This window comes from Limanda limanda, chromosome 7 (genome assembly GCF_963576545.1).
Source record: "Limanda limanda chromosome 7, fLimLim1.1, whole genome shotgun sequence".
NCBI classification, from domain to species: Eukaryota; Metazoa; Chordata; class Actinopteri; order Pleuronectiformes; family Pleuronectidae; genus Limanda; species Limanda limanda.
In genome coordinates, this window is record NC_083642.1 from 15,644,088 (window position 1) to 15,670,467 (window position 26,380).

At 40.6% G+C, this 26,380-nt stretch overlaps 1 protein-coding gene across 1 annotated transcript; it reads left to right on the top strand.

The window, feature by feature from the left end:
- Window positions 1-7,801: 7,801 nt before the first annotated feature.
- On the top strand, window positions 7,802-23,118 carry slc16a4 (solute carrier family 16 member 4). The gene is made up of 8 exons (XM_061075523.1): window positions 7,802-7,915; window positions 8,864-8,996; window positions 9,216-9,359; window positions 9,696-9,857; window positions 9,943-10,593; window positions 17,039-17,250; window positions 20,664-20,757; window positions 22,910-23,118. Exons 1-8 carry the CDS (start codon window positions 7,805-7,807, stop codon window positions 23,116-23,118), a joined length of 1,716 nt encoding a protein of 571 aa, XP_060931506.1. The 5' UTR covers window positions 7,802-7,804.
- Window positions 23,119-26,380: the final 3,262 nt, after the last annotated feature.

A 26,380-nucleotide genomic window follows, 5' to 3' on the forward strand; every position in this document is an offset into this window, starting at 1 on the left:
CTCTGCAGCCTGCAGGCACAGGAACAAACCCGTATAACAGGTAACCACACAAGCTGATTCAATCAAAATGATCTATTTAATTCCTTTCCTTAACATTTGAATTAGCTCCCAATGCTATTCTAATTCTATATCCTGCTGGAGCAACATACATTATGCTAACTCTAAGATTAACTCTTTTTTTGCTGAGAATGTGCAGCTTTGAGGAATAGTTCACCTGAAACTGTTTTGTATAAGATGATCACCATACAGACTGTGTATAAAGATGAACGACATGACAGCTCCTCAAAAGTGAAGCCGATTGCCACCTGGTGCCTGGCTGCAATATAGGTCTATATCCAGGCTCCTCAATGTTAATGGATGGGACATTGACAAAATTAATAGGTCAAAGTGCAAGTTAAATGATTTTTTCTCAAAGATGATTTCAGGTATTTCAAATCCCACTGACATTTGTTCAACTGTTCATTTTTCTGCCAAGTTTGGTTTTAATTAATTATTTGATGCTATAAAAATGGGGTGGTACTTCATGATTGACAGCTGAGACTGGCTTGTGATTGGTCGAGCGCATGTATCGATGGGGCCTTGCTACCGTGGCTCATCCCCCGATCCCTAGGGCGCAGACTCTGTACCACATACAGTACAGTCTAGGGTTTGTCTTCATCAAGGAAAACAGAACCTCTATTATTCATAGTCGTTTCTGATATAAGGAAGGTGAATGTCAACAGAAGTAAGTAAACCAGGATGAAAATGGCTCAATGGGCCACTTCTCAACGACTGGACCCACAAGATCCTTGAGCACACAATTCACTTCAGGAAAATGTTTTTTCAGAGTCAATTGAGTAATGGTGTATATTTAAAAGGTGAAATGCAAACTCTCATTGGTTAAAAATGGTGGGGGTGGTTGGTCAGTCAGCAACTATCTCAGCACACACTCATGAGGAGATAGGATATAATCTGACACTGACTGAAGCAGAGTTCTACCCCAAATATCACGGTTAACAATCAATATCATCAACAAATACTCTTCGCAAAAAAAATAGCGAGAGGCACAGTTCTTCATTAACTTCTCTATTTGCAGAGGGAATGAAGCGCAAAAGAATTCTTCAAAGTCTTAAACAAAATAAAACTTATATAAGGTCACTCAGAGCAGCTGAAGAATCAGCATGACTGCTGCCTTACGAAGTAGGTCAACTATCTGAAACTGAAATATTTTGTCGATAAAAAAAAATCCCTTGAATGGCAATAACTTTTTATTGTGCAGAGACAACAAATGCAAATGTTTACTTTAGATAAACAGTCTTTGCATTTCTTGTAAGAGGGAAGAACGATGTCTGCGATGTATTGGCGGCTAAATCCATAACATGATGACCCTGATATCCAAAACTTTGTGCCAATAGTTTCAATGACTGGTCGCCAGAGAGACGAGGCTGCAGCCTCACTATGAAGGACATTTAGCAGAAAATATTCAGCATATTTTTGCCACTCAGATGATGTGGCAGAGTCTTAATGGCAATTAAACCTTGTGTGCACGCATTGGCAGGCCTTTTTTTTATATTCATCAAGTTTCAAGGCGTCTTTTTTAGCGTGTTTATTTCTCCTGTTAATATTTAAAAACAGGGAAAATACAAATTCTCCAACAGTGCTGTTCTGGCTTCTCCAAGATACTTTATGCTGTGAATGAAACTCTTCTGTGCAGAATGAAGTCAACATTAGATTACCCCGAAAACAAAGCGAAGCAGTGATACCATGCTCTGAGAATAAGTGAAAAACGTTGTCTTTCATTATTTCACAATGGAATCTGTTTATCATTGGTCTTATATCAGAGACTAGGGCTCTAGTTTTCTGCTGTATAGTTTCTGTTTAGCAGATTTTAGCCTCACACACCCCGGGGAAGCTGTTATTTTGTTTCCTGTTCTTCCTATTGTTAAATTTTTTCAATAATATGAGTGCTTTTAGGGAGTTTCTCAAAATTTGGAAGAAATAATCTCATGAACACAGGATGGACTAATTTGGTTGTCGAAGGTCAAAGGTCGAAGTCAGCTTGACTTCACAAAACCCGGGACTTTATTCAAGAACGCACAGGCTAATAATGTTTAACATGAATGCATAACTGTCTTAACTTTATGTTAACATAGTTATTCTACATGTTATACTTATAGTTTAATATTTAATGTTGGAGGTTTGGCTGTCAACCATGTGACCGGCATTATTTTATCTGGCTGTCTCTCCTTTCAACCATGCATACTGAAGATATTGCTTATATGCAAGTAGAGTGAAACTCTTATACAGTCAGTTCCACTGTTCTGTGTCTTGTTGTTCTCGCCGACTTGTGTAATAAAAAATAAATAAAAAAATTAACACAAATAAATAATCAATGATTGTAACATAACAAACTGGTTCCATTACAAAAATTCGAAGATCAAAAACCACGGTCACTCCCAGAACATTTAGAGACAAACTCAACAGCTTCTTCTATGTTTGTGATGAATGTTATAAACTAATAAGCATATGCTGTAAAACAGAATTATTTTCTTACCATTAAAATGTAATATACATATATGGTTAACAAATCTGTCGACTGGTAGAAGGATGGAAGGGAGGGTGTGGCGATCCGGGCAAAGAGAGTGAACTTCTGCATTCCTTACATTCCCTCGGTGACGGCAGCTTATCGTAAGCAAAAGTAAATTTTTCTGGGGATGTGTCTTAAATCGCTCATTCACTTCTCCCTATTTAATGGACGGTAGTTTTTTCGTGTAATAAGCAGTAAATTTAGATTTCATACACTAATGAATCATCATGCATGAGGTGTAATGTTGTGTAGTGCAGTGTTGTCTAAACTTTTGGATCCACAACGTGATCCCAATGCATTATGGGATTACAAGATACTTGTGTAATACAATGTTTTTTTTAATGTTCCACTGTTTTATTCTTTGTACATGGCAGACAAATATAAATTAAGTGTCTGATGGGGGTGATGATGGAATTTTTATTTTTATAGACAGATTATATATGAAGGTTTGGTTATTCCTTCTAATTTAAATGACAAAAATGGAATTTAATAGGAAATATACTTTTGACAGTTGATTTTTTTTCGATCCACACATGATTTTATCTGCTTAGATATTACAGCAAATAAAACGATAGCTGTATTTAACTAAATTTTTTTACATAGTAAATGGTTTAGCTCTAAGCATTTCTATGTGTGTATAAATGAGGGATACTTTAAATCTAGTTTTAAAACTTGTGGTTTTCAGCTTCATTCTGACTGAAAGAAACGTTATCTGTCGAGCTGGAGCCAAATCTTCTGGTCTTCCTTCTACTGTTGAGATGTGAAGATCAAGAGAAAATCACTCTGACATCCGTCTGTCAAAGGATTAGTTTAAGAGCCGGTTTGAATGAGCCAGATGCAGCTGATAAAATCAATATTTATCCCTATATTTACAGGACCTATGCTCAGGTTTAAGGAGACACCGGACAGTTAGCCTTTACCAATTAAAGCCAAAGCTCAGTGTTTCTTTTCTACATTCTATGATATCTTATTTAGGGAAATGTTAATATCCACTTATCTTGAGAATTTATGGAACAATTTCTATTAATTAAATATATTATTATACCCAATTCTGTTATGCATAGGTCTAATCATTCTTAGACCAAAAGATGAAGTGAGTTGTAGTGTAATTGTCATATGCCACGGGTCAGGGGGGAGCTTCTTAGCAGAATTTGTCCAATGACAAACCTGAACCATTGGAGGCAATGGATCATCAAAAATCCATAAAGTTTTTACTGGCCCTGCTGCGTGCCTTTTTACGTGCACCCACTCAGTCCTCCCTTAAACTGATGAATCAGACTTTCAGAAGATCTGAGTGGTGTCTCATTGTTTGTTGTGAGGCTTTCCTCATGCAGGAAACACGTTTGTAAAAGTGTATCCCTATAAATAGAATATAGGTCAAATAGAGACATAATCCGGAGAACGTTCAATCCATATGTCCTGCTGGACGTGGGCAGTAAGACGGTGCAAACCCGCACAACCCGGCACGTTCACAAACAGGCACTAAAGCACACTCTGGGGACAACTTCTGAACAGCACATGGGCGAAATATTTCCCCCGCAGTACACTGGCCCAATTCATTCCCCTTTTTAATCCGCTCTCTGCTCTCTAATTTGGTCACGGCTTCTTATGCAGGTCTAAGTCAGACTGAGTTAGTGGGGAAGGCCACAATAGACTAGTTATAAACACTGGTTTATTATGCCCCCTGCTCCTACTGTGTTCAAGGTGACTTTCGGCATCTGAGGCGAGGTTTTATTATCCATTCTCCACATGTTTACGAAATGGTTAGGAAAGACTGTTTTTAACAGACGTTTCAATTTAATTACTTGGTGACGCATGCAGACCTGAGAACAGTTAGAGACCAGTCACGCAGCGATTTATTATCTTTAAAAGCATGTTAACTCAGGACATGTTGGCACATTATCATACCCAGGGGTGAAAGTGGGATTCAGGCTGATGAGAAACTCCTACGATCCCCATACACACTTAAAAATTAGGGAAAGACTGTAGTGTGTTTTAAAACAATAAAAGTGATAAGAAGACAGAGTGTGCTATGCCAAGGGGTCCTCACCATATGTGACGAGTTCGGAGTAAAGGCCCCGGTCACGTGAATGTATCAGCGGCAAACCTTTGCTTCCTGTTCACTTCCAATCTCTACGAGCGAGGAGGCGACTAAAACATTTTCATTCCGTGGAAAAGGAAATCGTAGTGTGGCTTCATGTGGAGTTCAACTTGTCTGAACTTTGACCCACGAAATTCCTTTTGCATTGGCGGATGTGTGACCTGGCCCTTAGGCTGGAGTGCCAGCTGCAGCACACATAAAGCAAACTCACCTGACCTTATTATGTAATAAACAGCTAATCGGATTAATTTGAATTATGACAGATGGCACTATGTGTTTCTTATGTATGTTTTGTACTGCTTTGTATTGCTGACTAATCTCGACCAACTCTAAGAAAGATGTTCTTATTATTTGCGAATGTCTGAGGGGTACAGTGCAAATAAGACTGAGAGCAAAGTATCAGTACATATGAATGATAAGTTGTTGCAAAGGGAGTTGTTACCTGAGATAAAAAAAAATGAATTCAGGACAGGGGGAGGATCCGATGGAAACATGTTACAAGAAGGGCTCGCTGTGATTCAAGGTCACACTCTGCCTGCTCGGGGGTGCAAGCTGCAGAAACATAGCTCCTGACTCGCGTCTCAACAGGAGAACAGGTTCATTTCACTAAGCCGCAGACTTGGGGCTTAAGTCTTACTTTCATAAATTACACATGTACTGTACACACACACACACACACACACACACACACACACACACACACACACACACACACATACACACACAAACGCGTGGCAGAACATTATGCTCACCAAAAATATATGGTAATATTAATGCACTGAATTGACCCTCTGCTCCCATTACACAATACAAACATCCTATCCTACAGACCACAAGTGTGAACACACATTTAAATAACCTGTTTGTTTCAATGTTTTTAAATGCACTTTATAGCCTCCTTATTAAGATTTCAACATTAATGTCACCTTGCAAATATAAAATTGATTTACTTTAAGGTCTCCTAAGAAAGGGTTTCTTCTCTTTCCCATTAGAACCATTTATATTTGTGAATGTGTGGGATGCATTTCCATCCATATAGTTGCTAATTTTGGAGAAATTATAAATGTGCATTCTGTACATCCTTGTTTACGTCCCTACATCCCTACCAGTTTTCATCCCAGGCTTTTTTAGCACATTGCTGCATTACAACCACCAACTCTTACATCATATATGCATGATAAAGGTTTTGCTGTGACAGCATGAGAAGAAAAAAAAAAGCCACAGGGCTTCAAGTCCTCTTATCCGAAATAATTAAAATACTAATTCTGACGGAAAACAGCAGTGTACGTTTGAGCAGGTCGGTCTTGTTTTTCAACTGTGTTCTTTCAAGTTGTTCAAACACTGCTTCTGTTAACTGAGTGTGAATAACTGAGGGTTTTGTGGTTTTACTCTGCTAAGTTTCCAGATAAACTTTGTTCAACCGCCTCCTGGAAAAGCCCCAGAGTTTTCCATTCACAGAGTAAATCATCACGAGACATTATCAAAGCAAAGCAAATTCATGCATGCTGTGACATGCTGACAGGGATTTTAAATATAGCCCTTGCTCAGACAAAGTCACGCTTAATGTAAACACTGCTGAGACACAGTCCTGTGGGGAAGCAACACTGTAACTGAGCAGTTTCACAGCTCAGTGCCTTTTCAAGTTAATACAATAAAACTGTCGTCTTTCGTTACCCTCAAAGCAGCAATTTGATGTCACATATCATATTTTGAATGGATGAAATGGATTTAATCGATTTTATGTCATGCAGGTTTCTAGGTGGTTGCATGAAGAAAAATAAATATAATATCAGTGGTTCATTTTGAAAGTAGTTGAGGTTTTTATAAGAAAGAAAACTCTTGCTTCATATTTTTCTTTAAAATGTAAAAAGCTATAACTTGTGGATTCAATTGTGAAATTCATTTGAGTAACTATGTGAATATATCATTGTTATTTTTAGGGCCCGCGCACCGAACAATAGGAGACTATTGAAATAGGAAAATGAATTGGCTTTGTGAGAGCTTTAACATGCTGAAATTCTTTAACAAAATTGTAGAAAATTAGAAAGTGGTGAAAATGTATGTATTCTGGAGTAATTTTAAATGGGCGTGGAAAAATGGCTGAACGGCGCCCTCCAAGCCCCCTGGAAAGCATTCACATTGATACACAGGTGTATCACGACCAGACAAACAACAAAGTGTGATGTGCATTTTGAAAAACGCAACAGAAAGCCCTTCATTCTGCATTTAGTGGCCATTCATGCCATATTCCACATTTTTACCTCGAGGTACTTGTACCAGGGCTTACATCAGATCAACTTCAAATTGAGATGAGTGTCAACTAAACTTGATGAAGATAAAAACTCAAAGATAGGTTTTTTTTGTCACAAAATGGCGTGGCGTCAAAGTTTGATCACATTTCATCAAAACATGAGGTTCTGTATCTCGGACATACATGGACCATGAATCCTTTGATGCTGAGCCGTAAACAAACAACTCCACTCCTGCAGTGCCAGTGCTCATAGATCATAGGAATCTTTGATGTCCTGCAAAGGGGACCTCTCTCTCTCTCCCTTTGTCCAATCACCACCAAACTTCTGTCTCATGATAGGAGTCCAAGCCTGAACAGCTCTATGGTTCAATATTTCCTCAGGGTCATAGCGCCACCTACTGATCAGTGTGAAAATGAAGTTATCATTGGTACGAAATTGCTCACACTACATCAGAGCTCCTACTTGAACAGATCTGTTAGTCTGTATTTAATAATACGGATGGCGCCACCTTTTGGTAACAGGAAATAAGCTTTGTTTTACAACTATCATTCAATTTACATAATATTTTCACAGTGTGATGTGCAATTGATAGTGTTGACCGTAATGAGCATTAGCAGGCAAGGATCGACAATACGTGACAGACTCAGGAAGCGTTTATCCTTGCCGCAGTGTGCAAAATCCATGCAACGCTCAAAATGCAGTTGCTCGGGCCCGAGCTCATTTTGATTTATTTTTCAATGAATCTTGAACATGACCTTAAAATGCTGCACCATTTGTATTTATATCCATGTTACCATGTGATTGTGGATGCTTGGTATTATTCAGCCTGACCTGATAATAATTTATATTTTCCCTTTTTTTCCCTCTAGTTAAATCAAGGCAGCCATGAACCTGTTCCGGAAGGACGCCTCAAAAAAGGAGAAGGATAAAGAGATCCAATACGAGGACCCTCCAGATGGAGGTTGGGGCTGGATGGTGGTGCTGCATTGCTTCCTGGTATGTCCGCCTAAATTGTATGATATGGTGGCTTATCCAGTGTAATAACGTCAATTCAGTCAGGAACACTGTCATGATTTTACCCATTTATTGCACAAAATGTAATAAACAGTTATGCTTGGCGCGGATCGCTCCATTGTTTGGATGTTCCCTGGATTAGCCAAGCAGCCTGTTAAGATAAAATGTAACTTGCCTGCTGGCAATTACCATTAACCACTCTGTGAGAGCCTCCACCCAGACTGTTAGGAGCCTGGGTGTGACTCTCGACAGTCAACCCTCCCTAACTGCCAACATTACTGCAACAACCGGTTCCTGATCATCTCACACTTCTCCGCTCCTCCATTCCCGTTTCAAAACACCAGTACTTCACTGTGTACCGTTCTGAAACCGGATCGGGTCCAGTCTACATCCAGAACATGGTCAAACATTACACCCCAGCCTGTCCACTCCGCTCTGCTTCTGCCAATCGGCTTGCTGCGACCTCACTGCGAGCTAACCACTCAACGAAATCACGACTGTTTGCGGTCCTTGCTCCTAAATGGTAGAACCAGCTCCCCATCGACATCAGGAAAGCAGAAAATCAATAAATAGTCTGCCCCAGACTAAAGGCACATCTCACTACACCTTGGATAAAAAAAATTGTAGTTTGGCTTTTCTGAAGCAAATTGTACTTCCTTGATTCTTGTTGGTCTGGGTTTGTACCCTCATGGTTGAATTCAAATAGAAGATTCTCTTAAGAGGAAATATTTAATCCATTAACATTGTACAGGTCCCAACTAGTACTGCAGTACTTGTGCCACTTGTTGATAACACTGACATGTTTTTGCCCATGTGTGTTATGCAGAGTTTGAGCACAAAGCCTGAAATAACAACATAATAGAGAAAAGCTCATCTACGTCCGAGACAGACTCAGCTAATAATGATCTTTATTTCCATGTGTGCAATCAGGTAAATGTCCTAGTGATGGGAACACTGAAGAGCTTTGGGATCTTCTTTGTGGCTTTCCAAGACGACTTTGGCGGCTCGTCAGAGAGCATCAGCTGGATTGGTTCCATCATGTCAAGCATGCGGCTGTCTGGAGGTTTGAATCTGCAATATCTATGTAGCTCATTTGATTGAATTTTCTCTCCTCTGTATCTGCTTTTAGTGTAGAAAGACGAGATTCAATCTGAATGTATATATATCATTTGAACTCTGTTTTCCTCTGCATGCATGTTTACTCTTAAGGATTGAACAGCAGAAAACAAGCAGTATTTTTAGATCCTGAGGTTTTTTGCTTCCTCCTCTGCGTGTTTTGCAGCACCCATGGCCTCTGTGGCGTGTGCCAAGTTTGGAACCCGGACGACCTCCATCACTGGGGCGTTGCTGGTCAGCGGAGGCTTCATCATGAGCATTTACGCAAACAGCGTGGTGTTCCTCTACGTCAGCATGGGAGTGGTAGTTGGTGAGTAGAAATGAGATTTAAACTAAAATGTTTTCCTGAACTACGGCCCTCCTCTGCATGAGGACAGTTATTTAAGTCAGTGGTTCTCAAACTGGAGGGTGGGGGCATACAGCCAATGCAATGGTGGCTAGGAAGGTAAATAAACAAGTTAAATTCAAGTTGGAATTTCTTTATTTGTTGTTTCCCCTATCATTATGACCTATGTATTGTTTGTGTGACTTCGGAAGTGGGTCACGATAGGAAAAGTTTGACAACTACTGATTTAAGGTCATTGTGTCTGAGCGACTCTCTCTTGACTGCTCAGATTCCGATCACTGACACGTTCTTTTCTCTTAGGGATGGGTTTCGCACTACTATACCAGGCCTTCTCAGTGGTCACAGCTCTGTACTTTCGAAAGAGGCTAGCAACAGCGTATGCCATTGGACGTTCTGGGATGGGTTTGACCTTTGCCCTTGCCCCATTTACTCAGCTGCTCCTGGACCTATATGCCTGGCAAGGTAGGCAGCACACATCTTCTAATTTAGCAAGCAGAGTTTTCTTAGCATCTTTTGTGGAAGGTTCAGTTTTATTTTTGTTCCACAGGGGCGATGCTGATTCTTGGAGGTCTAATGCTGAACCTGGTGGCCTCTGGGATGCTTCTGCGACCACTCAATGTAAAGCCTTCTGTACCAAATGTTACCTCTTCCCCCGAGCAAAAGAGCCCTGCTGTTTCCCTCAAGAGCTCCTTAGAGAAGGGATACACCAAGAGCTGCTCGAACGGCTCTTCTCACTTATCCAATGGCATCGCCAAATCAGACTCAAATCCTTCCCTTCCTCCCCCTCACACGGACACTGAGAACCTGGGGGGCCAATGTACTCAGGGACCCGAGGACCAGTCAGTGGAACCTGAACTGACAAGCCTGGTCCTCAGTGGTGTAAATGGCCACGAGCCTTACCATGACTCGGTTCAGTGTAAACTCACCACTCCGGACAGCTCAGCCGAGCACAATGGCGGCATGAATGGGTCCACCATTGTTGGACTTCCCTCGCCTGACTGCACACCCAGCGAGGTGGCGGTCGTACAAACCAAAGTACTGGATTTTTCGCTGCTAAAGGACCCGTTTTTTTGCATCTACACTTGGTCCGTGGTCTTCAGCCAGCTGGCCTACTTCATCCCTTATTTCCACCTGGCTGCCCGAGCCAGAACCCTGGGCATCGATGCCATGGATGCTTCATTTATCATCTCTGTGGCAGGTGAGACACATCGGTGAAACGTTTGTACTGTGCTGTTATTATCCACCTGAAAGGAATAGTGTGTTAGAAGTCTATTCGATCTCTTGATGAAGGTTACATGATCTGATTTAAAACACTATCATATTTACTAGCAGAGCTGCTTCTCGTAGTATAGAACAAATTAGAAAAGCAGAAACAGCTCAAATCAATATTTCGCAAATAAGTTGAATCTCTTTAGTGGAATGTGTACAAGAACAAGAGTCTAAAAACAAAACTCCATTCAGCAGATTACCCGAAAGAATGAAATATTTTTTGAACTCAAGACAATCCATCATATATAAATACACAAACTGTGTTTTCACACACACAGATGATTGTTTTGTGATGGATCAGTAAAGCGTGTCACCATATTTATAATAGAAATTCTACCAGAAATCCCCTCTTTAACCTCCCCTCCCTAATTAAAACATTTTGAATTATTCTATTATCTAATAGAAGCACCCATTTCACAAGACTTTCATCCCTTGTTACCTCTGTAGAGCTGTTTTCAGACATTCACTGGACTTCTTATGTGAGAACACAAATGTCTGAGTCAGTCTCTGTGGATATTCTTGTCATCAGCCCCCTGGTAAAAAGAGAGTGAGCCTGTGTGAGAGTGGAGATTGATATTTTATGGAGAGTGAGTGAGTGGGCATGATGATGATGATGATGTTACTAACATGTGACAGACACAAAACGAAAGAAATACCCCCCTTAACCTGAACACTCTGGACATTTTCCTGTTGTTTTAACGCGACGGACCAGGACAATCTCCTGCTGCGTTCTTCAGATGTGAAAGATAAAGTCAGGAAAATGTCTAGACAAATTGATTTGCACATTATCTGGAGTTCACGTGTAACAACTGCTGCTGTGTTCACTGCAACTTTTCATATTTGTCTTACCGCTTCATACTTTTTAAACGTGCGTAATTTTTTAATTATGACCTTATGAAGGTCTCATCACGCAAGCTGTCAGATCAATGTCTATTAGATAAGACGCCACTTACACATGTCTGAGAACTGGATAAAGATCACAGTCAAACAACAGCACTCTTAATGAACTGACTGACGGTTGCCGTGTGATCTTTTCCGACTGTGGCTTCCAGCTGGAATTTCACAGAGACTGTGAGGCAGGAGGTCCAGGTTTAAATGGTGATCCCAAAAAAAAAAATCCCTAGTCAACTTCTAGGCATTAATTATTTGTGAGCTGCTCAGTCTCTGCAGTCTTATGTAATGAATGTGCTTACATAAAAGCTGAACTTTGGTCCACTGGCCAGGGTGCGTGGGTTCAGCAGTACGCCATTGATGAGGCCACTCCATATGAACAGAAAACAGCATTAACATGTTGACCACACGCCACATGTGCACGTGTAATTCTTTATAAGTGCTTGGTCAGGCTTTGTGAATAATTGAAAAGCTCCAGATGGGGTCGAGCATTCATAAGTTACAGGCTTCTGTTTTGTAATCTCTCCTTCAGTACTCGGTACTCAGCAGACAGAGAGAGTATTACCTGTTAGATGTGACTTTCACAAGGTACGAGACACATTTGTGATCCCAGGTCTGAAGATGTAATGAAGTTGATGGTGCGAGAGATGTGATTGTGATTCTAAACAAGGAGTTTTTTTTCACACAGCATCTTTTAAATGTAAAGTTGCATCTGATTGTTTTCTTAAAGGGATAGTTCACAGAAAAATTAAAATTAGCTCGTTATCTACTCAAAAGACACGTTGTAAATGACCTTGTTTCGAGTCAAATGTGAATGCCAGGGCTTACAGACACTTGGATAACACTACAGGAGCAGTATGGAGGCATTTATGGTTTCTTTCTGTTGTTTTTGCTGGGAAATCACAGAAATGGATGCAAAACGCCCTCTCTCACAATGTTAAGTAAAGTAAAGAAAAAAAACTGGATCTGCCGCTTGATCCACATCGGCACCAAAATGTAATAAGATCTTCCCTGACCGATACCGCATCCTTCCACTAAATGTCATGGTAATCCGTCTGTTTTGCGTAATCTTACTTGGGGTAAAAGGGTAAAACTAAATAGAAATTAAAACATTTGCACAATCTCCTTGTTGTATGTTCCCGTTTATCAGCTTGGCACATCTTGACTTGACTTTATTTAGCCACTTTTCTTCAGGTTATCTTCAGGATTACACACCGGTTTTGGGAGCTATTTTCAACCCCGACTCTGACACAAGAAAAGCATGATGCTGACACCGTGATAGTACCTGTTAACATTTATAGTAACACTGACACACTACACTCTGTTTTATGTTTCACCCTCGGGAATTGTCATTTTATGCTGCATTTACTTGAGATGGGCATTTCCAATGGAACCATTTGGTGATTAGTATCAAACACTGTGCTGTTTCTCTCTGGTGGAAATTTGGTTTTCACCTCTTATCAGACAATACGTTTTTTCATGTGGTTTTGAGAGACAGAATATTTTTAAAGTTAGCATGACATGTCTTTTTATAGCCCAGATATGTGTCTCCTGGAGATGGAGATGTCACATGTAGGAAGCAACCACCACCAATTGCTCCTCCTGTGTCTGAGTCCTGTCCATGCCCGGTTCTAGGCTTCGTTATTTTTTAATTGCTGTTGCTTCTTTAGTGTTAGGGTTTAGGTCTAATGGCTAAAACCTCACTGACCAGTTCTCTTGTTATCCATTTTGGAGGGATGTCACTGCTGAGTCACAGTTTGATCTCTTTCATCTTTCAGGCTCCTTGTGCAGGATAGTTTTTGCACAGCTCAGAAAATCTTATTTTATTTATTTATTCCGAGGTTTATCAGTCATTTTAATTGATTGCAGGAATACAAACTACTGTTGAACATGAATAAGAATGTGATTGGTTGATTCTGATCACAGCCACATCCTTCATTGTAACACCCTTATGCAACAAGTTTACTCTATTTTATATTCCCCATGTTGCTTTTGGTTATAGGTCACATTGAAGGGGGAAGTTCTGAAATTATTTATTTTGGTTAAATTTTTCACATCACATAACCCTACCTCTGCTCTGTAGGCGTTTTATATCCATGTATGTTATGTAGACTTCCTGGAAAATACAGTGTTACATTTGTCAGCGCAGAAGAAACAGCAGCTGAGCACCACTGCTGCAAGAGAAAGTGGAGAAAAAAGACAGAGGCCTCAAGAAAACAATATGTCTTTCACGAGAATGGCAGCTGGGATTGAAGCATTAATAGATCGAGACCAAACTATGATTGGGGTCAAATCATATGGCTGTCTAAAATTACACTAAATTAACAGGTTTTAGACCAGTTTCTATGGAATCTCATCTTTGGATCTGTAAACAAACACTATCTGATGGGCTGTTGGTTTACCAAGATGAGGATTCGTGCCAGCGAGCAGCGAGCAACACGTTTTTTCTGTCACATTGTCTGGTCATGTGCTCTGTAATGAGAGACAGAGCAAGGGAGACGGGGTGCCACCCGCACCACAAAGCCCACATCCCAGTGTCCCACTGTGCCTCTTCCCCCGGGCCCAGCGCTCGTCATAGGGGCCCATTGACTGGGATGAACGAGGGAGGCCACTATCATCCGGGTCGGGTCTGTTCGTCAACTCTCAGCCACCGTCACTGGAGCTAACTGAAGTCGCTAAGCAACAGCTTACCGAGTAAAGTTGTTGGCGTGGTGACAACAGGGGCTCTCAATGTTGTTCATGTCCCGTTCTAAAGTGGCCGATCCTTTTCAGAGGAGCACTGAGGCGGCAATACGTACAAAAGAGGAGGCAAGACGAGCCAACAACAACCTCAGAGAAGCTGGAGGAACCAATATTCCTTTTATGAGCCGCTGCTTTAATCTATTGATGAAATGTCCTGCTTTGAATTCGAGGGAATGCAGCTCCCATTTGTTGAAATTCTCCCTGTATAAGAAATAGGCACAAGCAGACTCAAAGACCAAAATCACATCTCAAACACAAGGCAGTCCGAAAAAACTGAAAATCTGATCATACATGCGAAACCAGATAAGGAACTAGTGGCCTTAACGCCAGACACACCGTGGTCCTACAATGAACAAATGAGACTCGATCAGGACAGACAGTGTTCTCTGGGGGAGTGGAGACAAACCCTAACCCTAAAACAGGAAGTAATGAAAGAAACACAAGGGTCTCTACTTGATCTGCTGTTCGGATGAGAAAATGTACGACTGAAATTCACACTCACGTTGCAAATTACGTTGATTTGCATTGTGAGATGGGGCCCACAAGGAATAGACAAACACGACATTAGCATAAAGACGTGACAGCTAATACACCCATACCTGCTAGAACTACAGAGAGAACTGGACAAAAGTGACCACGTCCCCAGTGCACTCAGCTTCAGCTGCTACTTGGAGAGGCCACATCTACCCTGCATTGTGCTGTGTTTGAACACGAACAGCTGCAGGCCTGGGCCGACCTGCTGAGCCTAAGACACACAAACATACTCACGGCTCATCTGTACGCAAGCAGGGGACACCCCGGGACATTGTCTTTGGGTCGCCAGAGGAGGACACACAAACATAGCACAGCTGCATCATGTCATCTCTCTAACCTCGGAGGAGAGGGACGCTCACGATTCTGTTATGTAAGGAAAGCCGAGGGGTTCACTGACGGGACTTTTCACCGTCCATTCATTCGGGTTTCAGTCAGAGCCTCAAAGATTGAAGATGTACCTGATCTTTTATTAACATCCACGTGTTGATGAATGTAAGATGACATGTTAATATGCATCCTTAACTTAGTACGTTCACGTCAGTGCTGCATGAAAGCTCAGTAGTTTCTTTTGCATCGGGTTGGAGCTCAGTTTGCAGTTGTGCTGCAGCAGAGGCTGAGAGAGAGGATGGGTAACTCTGATCTGCACAGAACCAGTTTGTTTCATTGATCAGTGTCTTAGCGCAGCCTGCTTGTAGCTATTCTTGTGACGGGTCAATACACCACTGCAGTTTCTGCATCGCCTATCGCGTTCCAGTTGACCTCAGCTCTGAGCAGCACATATTTGGCCAGTCATCATACTGCACCTGCACGGAGCATACAATCAATCAGGAGGCGCTGGAATGTAGCTGAGCCGGCACTTGTCGGTGTTGTACAGATGTTAACATACAAATATGTTGTTGCTTCTCCTTCTTCTGGTACGGCAGCTTTTTCGTTTCCCAGACCTGGGACGACAGGGACTCGTCTGGACTTGGTGCAAGATATTAATTACATCTACGCCCATTTGTTACAGACTGCATCACATTCTTTCTTTGCCCTACCATTACACACACCCACAGCCAACGTATACCCACACCTAGTCCCTCCTTTGTTTTTATAAAGCAGACTATAGGGTGAATTATTTTAAAGACACTACACTTAGACAGTATGCTCAGAGCTCCCTGTGTTGATCTTTCACAGATTATCTCAGGTGAATTGAAACTACACACACCCACCATCAGGTCATGTGTTTGACAGATGAACAGATAAATGTGCATCTGCCTCACTAAGTCTAAACAGTAGCTAGGTTTTTAAATAACTGTAAATCACTCTGGTTTCTGGACTGGACTGGATCCGGTTTTCGAAAGGAGAAGAGAGGAGCTCTTTCCAAACAGCAGCTTCCTGTTACTACCTGAATATTTTATTGTGGTGAATGTTTTCCCCCCGTCTCTCTTTCCTTCCTTTTAAGAAACTCCAGCAGGATCACTCAGTATCACCGCTGCTCTTCCAGGGAGCTTGTGTAGAGGTTATGCAGGACACCATTATTGAGAGAAAGGAAAAATAAAAAGAAAGAAGCCAGGGTAGCTGCATCGATAACTTGATTTAACAAATAAACCATCTTGTTTTTCCCCAAAAATTCCAAAAATGCAATTTAAAAGCAGTAAAATTAAACAACTATTCCATTCTTTCGTCATCCGTGAAACAGATTTTGATAAGAAATTATCAATTGTATTTGTATAGAGCCAAATCCCAGCAGACATTATCTAAATGTCTCTCAACCGGGTTGGAGTGAGAAGATAAAAGTGGGGGAGAGAGGAGAGGTGGGTGGAAAAGAGGGGAGAGAAGTAAGAGAGAGAGACCAGGAACAGTTATGTAACAGTTCATATAATATAGATATTCTGAACTCTTCATAATAAGGTCAATACAGAAGAAATGTGATTCATTCTTAACCTCCCGTGATTCAAACAATTGACCTGTTGTCCTCGGAGATGTTGACCTTTGACTCCTCCATTGGTTTGCTGTAACATACGATTCAGTGCGTGACGTGAATATACATTTCTAATTTTGGATTTAACCATTTTTTCTTCCAATTTCCAAGTAACTTTCCTCTAATTGTGTTCAAGCTGCATTATAAATTCCTCTATAAATATATATAAATGTACACACATCTCATACAAACATGTCTTCACTCCACCCGCCCATCCCCCTCACCTGTTTGCTTCTTGTTGCAGGTATCACAGAGACCATCGCCCAGCTAGCCTCAGGCTGGGTGACAGACAAGAACCTGTTTCATAAATACCACTACCACAAAGCCTACCTGATCCTCTGTGGCATAGTCAACCTGCTGTCGCCACTCGCAAACACCTACATCCTGCTCATGGTCTACGCCATCTTCTTTGCCATCTTCTGTGGCGGCTACATGGCGCTGCTGCTGCCTGTTCTAGTAAGGAGGCCGTCTTATCCAAGCAGTGTCGTGCATTTGTTCTCACTTCAATCAACCTCTGTTACTATAGTTCACCAGGGTTGTAATTTTTAAGCAGTAATAGAAAATAGATAGGTGGATTTATGGGCCAAGTTTGTTTTGCATGAAATAATAACAAAAATAAATTGTCTGTAAAGGTGAAGGCTAAAACTGATCATCACACATAGCACTTTCCTCCAGCTCATCCAAACTTTAACACACTTTTCGCTGTCAGGATAATAACTATAGCTTTACTATTACCATCTCTAACACAAGTGCATAAACCCAATATTATTACTTGATTAATTAATAATATGATTATTTATCAAGTGTCTTTGTCAAGATCTTTCCATAGATTAACCCCTTTATTAAATTTTTTTTCTTTAGTCCTTGCCCTAAATGCTTTGTAACAGGTTACATGATCCATAATTTCCTACAAGTGATGAAAAATAATTAATGAAATTCATGTGAGGGCTTCTTGGAATTAACCGAGAACATTGTCGGTTAAATGAAGATCGTGTTCAGTTGGTTTGTCCTCAAGGTTAATTTTAGATTCATCGTTAGTGGAGTTGTTTTCTTGTATTCAGATCTGTTTAAACTGAACATGCAACAATACAACATGATGAAGTGGAAATAATAATAATAATAACCGATGCAAAAACAAGACTGTAGTCTGCAGACATGCTAGCAGCTCACGTAAAGTATGTATGATGCCAACCGTGCTCACCATTAGCATGCAAGAAGTTGACAATTAGCACTAAACACACAGAAGGGGATGTCTTCAATTCAGAGGATCACACATGTGAATACAAGACATTCTCTGGAGATAATGAATTTCTGCACGAAATTGTATAGAATTGCATCCAATAGATGTTGAGACAGTTTATTCAAAGCCAAGTCAAGGAATCGCCACAATCATTGGGATAGACTATACCATTTAAAAAAGAACATAAGAATTTCAATGCTATCAGTGAAAAAAGGTTTCCTCTGTCTGGACCAAAGTGATGAAATATCACATCATGGCTAAGAATGAAAAGAAATATATTTTTACTTAAGTTTGAATGAAGCTGTTCTTTAAAATACATTTTCTTAAATCAACAACTCCTTACAAACCAAACACAGCTGATTCGTTTTTGACTAAATACGTCCTTTTTCTCAGCAAACGTTACTGGTGTTTGCCAGTTACACTGTTACAAAAGTCAACAGTAAACTGCCCATGGTAAAAATTAAAAAAAATTAAATTACAGTTAATTTACAACTTAAACCCCAGCGAGCGGGTTTTAGATGAACCGAACAGCATGTGTTCAGATGCTGGATGTGCAAAACAATTTTGATCAAATTTGTCTCAAGATTTTATTACTATTTAATATCATTCATTGTTAATTTTTTTTCCCTTTTTTAATTTCAGAAGCACTGAGAGTGTTCTAAAATCTTTGACCAGTATTGTACTTTTTTCAGGATAGAAATATGAAATAAACTGTTGCCAAACTTTCACTGATTAATTCAAAGAAGTGTCAGCTAATCTTTAGCCATTGTCATGGTCACAGGGCAGTTAGAGTTAAGATTCTGTGAATACGTGGTTCTCAAACAGAGCTCTCTCTATATCACTTGACTTTTCACAGGATACCATCAGCGTCACTCTCTCTATTATCAGAGGGTAGATTATTTACCCTGCGAGACCTTCCAGAATTAGACCATATCAGACTATTAAATGGGGTGAATTCGCAGTAACGTCTATTTGTGTGAGGGGAACTTTTGTACCAAGTAAAGGTGAAATTACATCATCACATCATTGTGTCACGTACTGAAAAAGAAAAGCTGAGGCAGTTGATCAGTGATATTCCTCAGCTGCCGTTATGGGTGGAACAACGCATTAGGTCAGCGAGTATCCAGTGTCTTGAGATCACATCACACCTGAAAACCAAAACATGAGAACATATGTGGTGTGACTTCATTTGGCAGTGGTGTTGTCTCAAAGGCCAAGACGGGCCTCAGGGCCAAAGAGATGAGAAAGGTGACTGGAGGCCATCTTGGGATGGGATCACACCGACAACATGTTCATGTCCTGAGCCAGTGCTCAGTAGTCATTACTGCATTATTGGGTTTATCCACACCCATCTTCAAACTGGGACTTCATTTGGATCTGGGTTTTGATATCGTGATACACATTAACACAAAGTATTCAAAATCCATTACAGTAGGTCCTCCCACCACGGCATGACTGCATTTTGCCATGATTACACACACACACACTCACCTCACATACTCAACTCACACACATACCTCCATCTTTTTGAGGTCACTCATATTGGCCCTTACCCAAAGCTTGAACCATCACAAATGCCTAACCTCAGCCCTTAGCCTTATTTCCATCTTAAACTATTTCTAACTTGAAACTTAAAACCAAGTCTTTAGCCTTAAAAAAAAAAACACACGCACACACACACACACACACACACACACACACACACACACACACACACACACACACACACACACACACACACACACACACACACACACACACACACACACACACACACACACACTATTTCCTATAGTGAACTATTTTTGTGGTTACAGCTTTACAATATCCAACTCAAATTAGTACAGGTAGTAATAACCTCACTGTCAAAGTGCCACAGCAGTGTTTACTGCTACTTGCTACTACAAGAAGCTGTAATTTAAACTGTAGGGTGAGAAGAAACGCCTCAGCAGTGGAGCAAATAATGTATTAAATGTATTAAGTTAAGTCAAGTTTAGTCATGTACATCATAAAACATGCTGTCATCACATAATGCTATGTCATCTAGTTTGAACTAAAGCAAGTAGTGACTGTTGTAATGTTATTTCAGACGTTCTTTAACGACGTATGTGTGTGGACAGACCTGTGCATCAACAGTATACACCGTAAATCCAACGGCTAACTAAAGGATCACCCTAAGGCCAATGTGCATCGCCAATTCCTGGAAAATGCTGTCACACCCAAACAGATTATTATCTTTCTGCTTGAGACAAATAATAGATCTGAGTTACTGAACAGGTTTTCCGACATCGATAATTCTCATGATGAATGTGCCATTATTATTTCTTTTAACTCTTTGAGTCTTCAACTCTTCTTTATGAGCAGGGAACGACAAACAACAAAACCTGAAATAGATCAATCATGTGTATCACCTCCTCACTGTGCTTACAAAATGCTTTTGTGCTAGCGTTTTATTGACCAGCCTATCAGTATTTATTTCAAATCAATACATGCTTTGGAAAAATGTTCTTACAGTATTGTCATAGTAATATGAAGCATATGTGAGTTGTGCAGAGATCCAATAAACAAAACACTCACTATTGGCAGTTAGAGTAAGTACAATCGTAACACGTGTTGTTTTGCTCTTCAGGTGGATCTCGTGGGGGCAGAGAAACTCAACAACTCTATGGGCTTCTCCATGTTCTTCGTCGGTCTGGGCTGCCTCACGGGGCCTCCTTTATCCGGTGAGTGGACCGTGCCGTTGAAAACCTTCCGGATTTGTACATGTGTTAAACCACTTTTTTACACGTGCGTACACAATAACAAACACTTGCTACACGTGTGCACTGCATGTGCACGGGATCGGAGCCAAAAGCACAGAGTGAGAGTGAGAGGCTTGTACACAGGTGTCATAGCTTCAAACAAGCAGTAAGCTAGTGGAGGGATCGGGGATGGGTCTGAAGAGCCCAGCTTAAGGAAAACCCTTTATCGCATGTTGTGCAGCTCATTTTCATGGGCCCTTTTGAATCCCTCGACTGCTTCTAAGTGGGTGTTTGCCTGCCTATATGAGCATTCAAGATTCTAAGGAGTGTGAAACTGAAATGCACCGGAGGACAGCCTGTAGTCCAGCCCTCAATGCAGACTTGGACTTTGGGGGTTGCCGGATCAGATTTCACGCAGCCTACGGGCGAATCATGTGCTCATGGCATGGTATGAGTCACTCTGTTTAAGTGATTGCAGATTGTCCTTGTTAGTCGCACAGAGCTGTTTCTAATCTGACATCAGTTTTTTGTTACAGTGTGTTTTTGTCCGATCAGGTTGTTGCATATTTCGGCTAATGGACAATGTCTTTTCTAGGTCAGCTCAGAAAATACCAGCAACACCGATCATCTGGTCAACACATGAGAGGAACCACTTTTTAACTTCATTATATGGAGCAGTGAAACTTTTGCAAAGAGCTTTCTGTGGTTGTTTGAGGTATTTCCAGGAAAAAACAACTCCTCTGCCCCTTGTTGTTAACATTTGGCCCCAGTTAAAGTGTAGTGGCGGGGGGGACTATTGACATGGTCCCTGTATGGGTGTTTCGTGATGTAAATTTGACTAATGACCCCCTTTAAGGTGAAACGGAAATAGCATGAGGCTCTGTTTACAATCCCTGCTGTTCAAGTAAGAAACTGGTTTTGGGTAAAGTGTGGTTGTGCCTTCGGGCCACAGGTTGTGATAAAGTCCCTGTTGACCAGTTCCTCCCGTGTCAACTGTTTGACCAGCAGCTGCCGCGCCTGCTTTTCGTTTGCACCTCACAATTCACCTGTTAGAAATTAAATGTAAACATGACTCATCGTTAAAGAAAACAGATAAGAACACTGGAATGAAGTTATGTAGACTGTCACTTGCGTGCCAAACAGGTAAGCCCTCACTATCTGTAACGTGAAGAATGAAAAAAACAGGTCCAATAAGAAACATAAAGACAAAATAAATGCATATAATATAATGCAACTAATGGTTTCTAATGGTAATGGTTACTTTTATGAAGCTGTTATGAAGGATTAATGCGAATAATTGTTATGCAAGGCGTGGAAAATATCTTACGTAATCTTTAACATCATCTGAAATATCTTTTTGATTTGTTGCTAATGCAGTTGTAAATGTTAAGGTTTTTTTTTTTATTTACTTAATAATGGGCTACAGGGCCTGTCTTGTGACATTTCAGGGGGAATTTTATGTGGTCACAAATTATTACGTGTGGGAAAGATCATTGGTGATAAGTCGAGATAAAACGTGGCCACGAGATGAGAGATGAAACACCTCACTTCATCACATGATGGAGCCTCTTTAATTGGCCTTAGTTGGACACACACTGTGCGTTAGCTCTGATTGAGGCCACACTGCGATGTGGAAATGTTTGAAAATGACTCGTCTATAAAAAACAATGATCGCCTGAAGGGGAACATTCTCTCCAGCTCAAAGATGAGCAGATAACGGATTTGTGGTCAAAGGTCAAAACATATATTTTCCAAACAGTCAAAGCTAAACTTAAATTTGACATGATAATGTCCTATTCTATGAATAGAGCAACCACACACTCAAATCTGTGCAAAAACATTCATAATTTCCAATTGGTAGATCTTGTCAATCAGTAGAAAACCTTTTGCCCAGATTTGAGTGTGTGGTTGATCCTTCCATTGAGTTGGAATTTAGTTTTTTACAACAACACGTCTGAGGCCACATTAGCTGTGTAGATGCATGTATTTTTTCTCTAATAAGAATACTCAGACAAACTAGACACAGTGTGAAAGCACCACCTCAGCACGTGTCTCTACATTACGTACAGGTATAGTCATGTATTGATGAAGAGACAGGCTCTTGAAGTGATTCTGTGTTGTTGGTGTTTTGCAGGGTTCCTTTACGACTACACTCACAGTTACGACTGTTCTTTCTACCTGGCCGGGCTCTGCTACCTGATCTCCTCCCTCTCCCTGTTCTTGGAGCCGCTGGCTCAGCGCTGGAAGGACAAGAAGAAACTGGCCCTGGCCAAGACGGCAGAAAGCAGCTGCAAGACAAATGGCTGCTTCACCATGGAGCGCCTGCAGAACGGCGTTGTGTAAGAAGGACACCCAGGGAGAGCCTTGCAGTGGGCCTGCAAACCTTGGACCATGGACTGCAACTTAAAGTTGGAACCTAAGTGACTCTTAATGTCTGCAAGAGAGTTACATAGGCTGGGGGGGAGGGGAATATGACCACAGTAGCATGATTTTTAAGAGAGTACGGTCGTATGGACATTATTAGATTATTGTGTTGAACTTTTAAAATGCCAAAATTTTACTGTAAAACTGCAAAATATTACATATATCTTTATATTATCAGATGTGTATGCATCCCAACCGAGAACGACCCCCTAGAGACCACAGCCAGCATGTTAGCAACCAAGCAACCACGACTTACTGAAACATGATCTGTTTTTCTAATACAACAGCTTTGCAGAAACATATCATAGCTGGAAACTAAGCTATGCAGTTTGGCTTGACTTCCTGTTTTCATTTAATTTTTCTGCGATCACATTAATGCAAGCACATATCCACACAGGGAGGCTTTTCATCTGATCTCCCTGAAAGCCTTTACCTGTGTCTGTAAACCTTCACTCACTGATATGCACTTTGGGGCCCAGTTGTGATAATGCCGCATGACGTTCCCTCTGACCTTTTACTCTCAGACAGTTGAGATACTGAACAACAACTTAATTACAGCCTGCCTCTAAAGACACAATGTGTAATTTGCTTCATACAGAACAAGAGTAGATTGTATGGCAAACACTTATTGGGCAGTTCATTTCACATTGAGATTCAGACTTGGCATTTTTTGTATATCTCACAACCCCTACATACTCATTCATACCTTCAGCTCTTTCATACCTTTTACAGTTTTACTGGAAGTTGAAGTTTTATTCTTTTTTTAGGAGATTTTTTGAAACTCTAATGGCTGGTGACGCTGATCTGTGCACCCAAGGGAAAGGGCTTTACAGTTTTTCTGAATTGCCAAAACACTACACCCTGTTCTCTAAACAAAACTGTGAACTGGAAAAACAACTTTATCAAACCAATGACTTAGTTGGCAGGGATGTTCAGATATCCAACAATAAATATTTTTATGTAATTTCAGTACAGATACGTTCAGAGTGCAGTGTTTTGCATTTATTTGTGTAGTTTGTAATTATTGCTGAGTCGAGCTGGCTTTCTTTGTTTTTTGATGGCAGTGTTTGGTTCTGGGTAAAGATAAAAATAGTTTTGAATCAAATGTTTGATTTTGCAAGACAAGTCAAACGTTTTGTGAGTGGAGCTTGCATTTTTGTGTTTGTATTTACAATTGATAATTGGAGAGGAGGTTTCAGTACAAAAAAATTAACAATTCAGAAAATCTGTAACGTAACATTTTAACCCTTCAACCCCTTCAAACCCCCGTAATATAAACTGACTTTTATCTCTCACCCATGAACTGAAAGCTCAGCTACCTTCGGAGTCCGTGCTGACATGTTGGACAAAAAAATCTGACCCAAAATTAAATGGCTTCCCTGAGTGATACCATATCTTTCCACCAAGTTTCATGCAAAACTGCTCAGTTGTCTTTGTTTAATCTTCAAATCAAACAAAACACCAGCGGACAGGGGTGAGAACATAACCTCCTTGGCAAACTCTGCTGCGGACACCTGCGCTGCTTTCAGTTCCTCAACCAACCCTTCAGCTCCTCATGCCACATTTAACACCTTTTTAACCTGTTTACACTCATTGCATTGGCAATTTTCTACACAGATGAGCTCACTTAATTTCCCTCAGAAATGTTGATATAAAATTAAAACCTCAGTGATGGCCTTTTGAAATGCTGCAACTAGAAACTGCTGCTTTTGTGGGCCAGTGATAATAATATGCATTTAAAATGGTATGTGGTAATACCTGCTGTTAAGAAAACACTCACGCCCTGCTCGTCGTCGCCTGTGAGTTGTTCTATGCAAACGCACCCTGAGCAGGGTTTTCTTTTGACCCCCCGCCTACACGCACAGTCCTTCTAACCTAGGCAAAGATTCTAGGCTCTTTTAATGTTCCTGAACATACCAATCACAGAGAGAGCTGATGGAGCTGTTGTCCGCTGAACAGCCGGGGCTTCTGTGTGATAAAGTGTAATTTGATCAACTTTTTGTCTGTAAATCTCTGACCAACTGTGTTATAAAGATGTTTTGCCAATGTCGCCCGTAAAAATGCAAGGGCCCACCACACTGACTGTTGCCCAGCCTTTACAGTGCCTGCAGGCGGCCAATTAATGGCAATGCAACATATTATATTATTTCATTTTGTTTATACATGGGAGTCTATTGGTTGTTGAATCTTTTTTTTATATATATATATAGTAAAGGTTTTTGTTTTTTCAGGGGATTCCTTGTTTTTCACCGGTTTGCCTTACAGGGTACTGTGCTGTATCTTTATTAACTTCCTGTGATGTCAGCCAAAGACATTAGAAACCTATCTACAACTTGAAGCTCATTATGAGTGATGAGTTTGGACAGCGTGTATAATTTAGACCACTATGACCATCCATTATGCATGTATTTTCCCAGTCTTGATTATGGATGGCCCAGAATCCAGAGATGGCCATGTGTTTTGTTATGCTGCCCTCTTATGGCAGAGGAATGCATCTACTCAAAGAATGCTGTGTCAATTAGTACCAAGTTATTCCCCCTCAACTCACTTTCACAATACTGAGCAAGGCTCTTTGTATTGTTTCAATAACGACAGTCATGCACAAAAGCTCTTCAGCCTCACGGGTTGCATTCACCACCAGTATGCTATCAGGATTTAGGGCCTCTGTATATTTTGTACCTTAATAAATCTTTTATGAAATGTATTTGATGCTTTAAAAGGTAGATTCCGTTTGGAATTACTTTACTTGTTAGTTATCTGGGTATGTTAAGGAACTGTATCTTTCTACTTTCTATAGCTCTTTGGTAATGTCTCAAACCTCCCTGGTAAGGAAGTTAGTTCTGTTCAATGATGTTGGATGTTCTCGTTGCAGCGGATGCATTCATGGATGAAGCACTGTTTTTTTACAACTCTTTACTACTGGATTTGCAAACTGAGTTTAGAAAATATGCTTAACCAATCATAGATATAATTTTCCAAACCATGTAACAGTGCACACTCAGCTCTAATAAACTGACGCCTAACTCAGTCTGTTTTTTGTTCATTAAGACGACTCAAAGTAATAAATGCACTGATACCAGAGCAATTTATCTCAATGCAAAAAACACACAAGTTACAATGGATTTAATATTTTTATTGACACATTATTACAACATAATAATAAACAAGATTATTTGCGAAT

Excerpts from the sequence above, each read along its gene's own strand:
- slc16a4 (XM_061075523.1), top strand. The coding sequence starts at position 7,805 with ATGAACCTGTTCCGGAAGGACGCCTCAAAAAAGGAGAAGGATAAAGAG. Across the intron at positions 8,997-9,215 it reads AAGCATGCGGCTGTCTGGAG|CACCCATGGCCTCTGTGGCG; the intron begins GTTTGAATCTGC and ends CGTGTTTTGCAG. Across the intron at positions 9,360-9,695 it reads CAGCATGGGAGTGGTAGTTG|GGATGGGTTTCGCACTACTA; the intron begins GTGAGTAGAAAT and ends CTTTTCTCTTAG.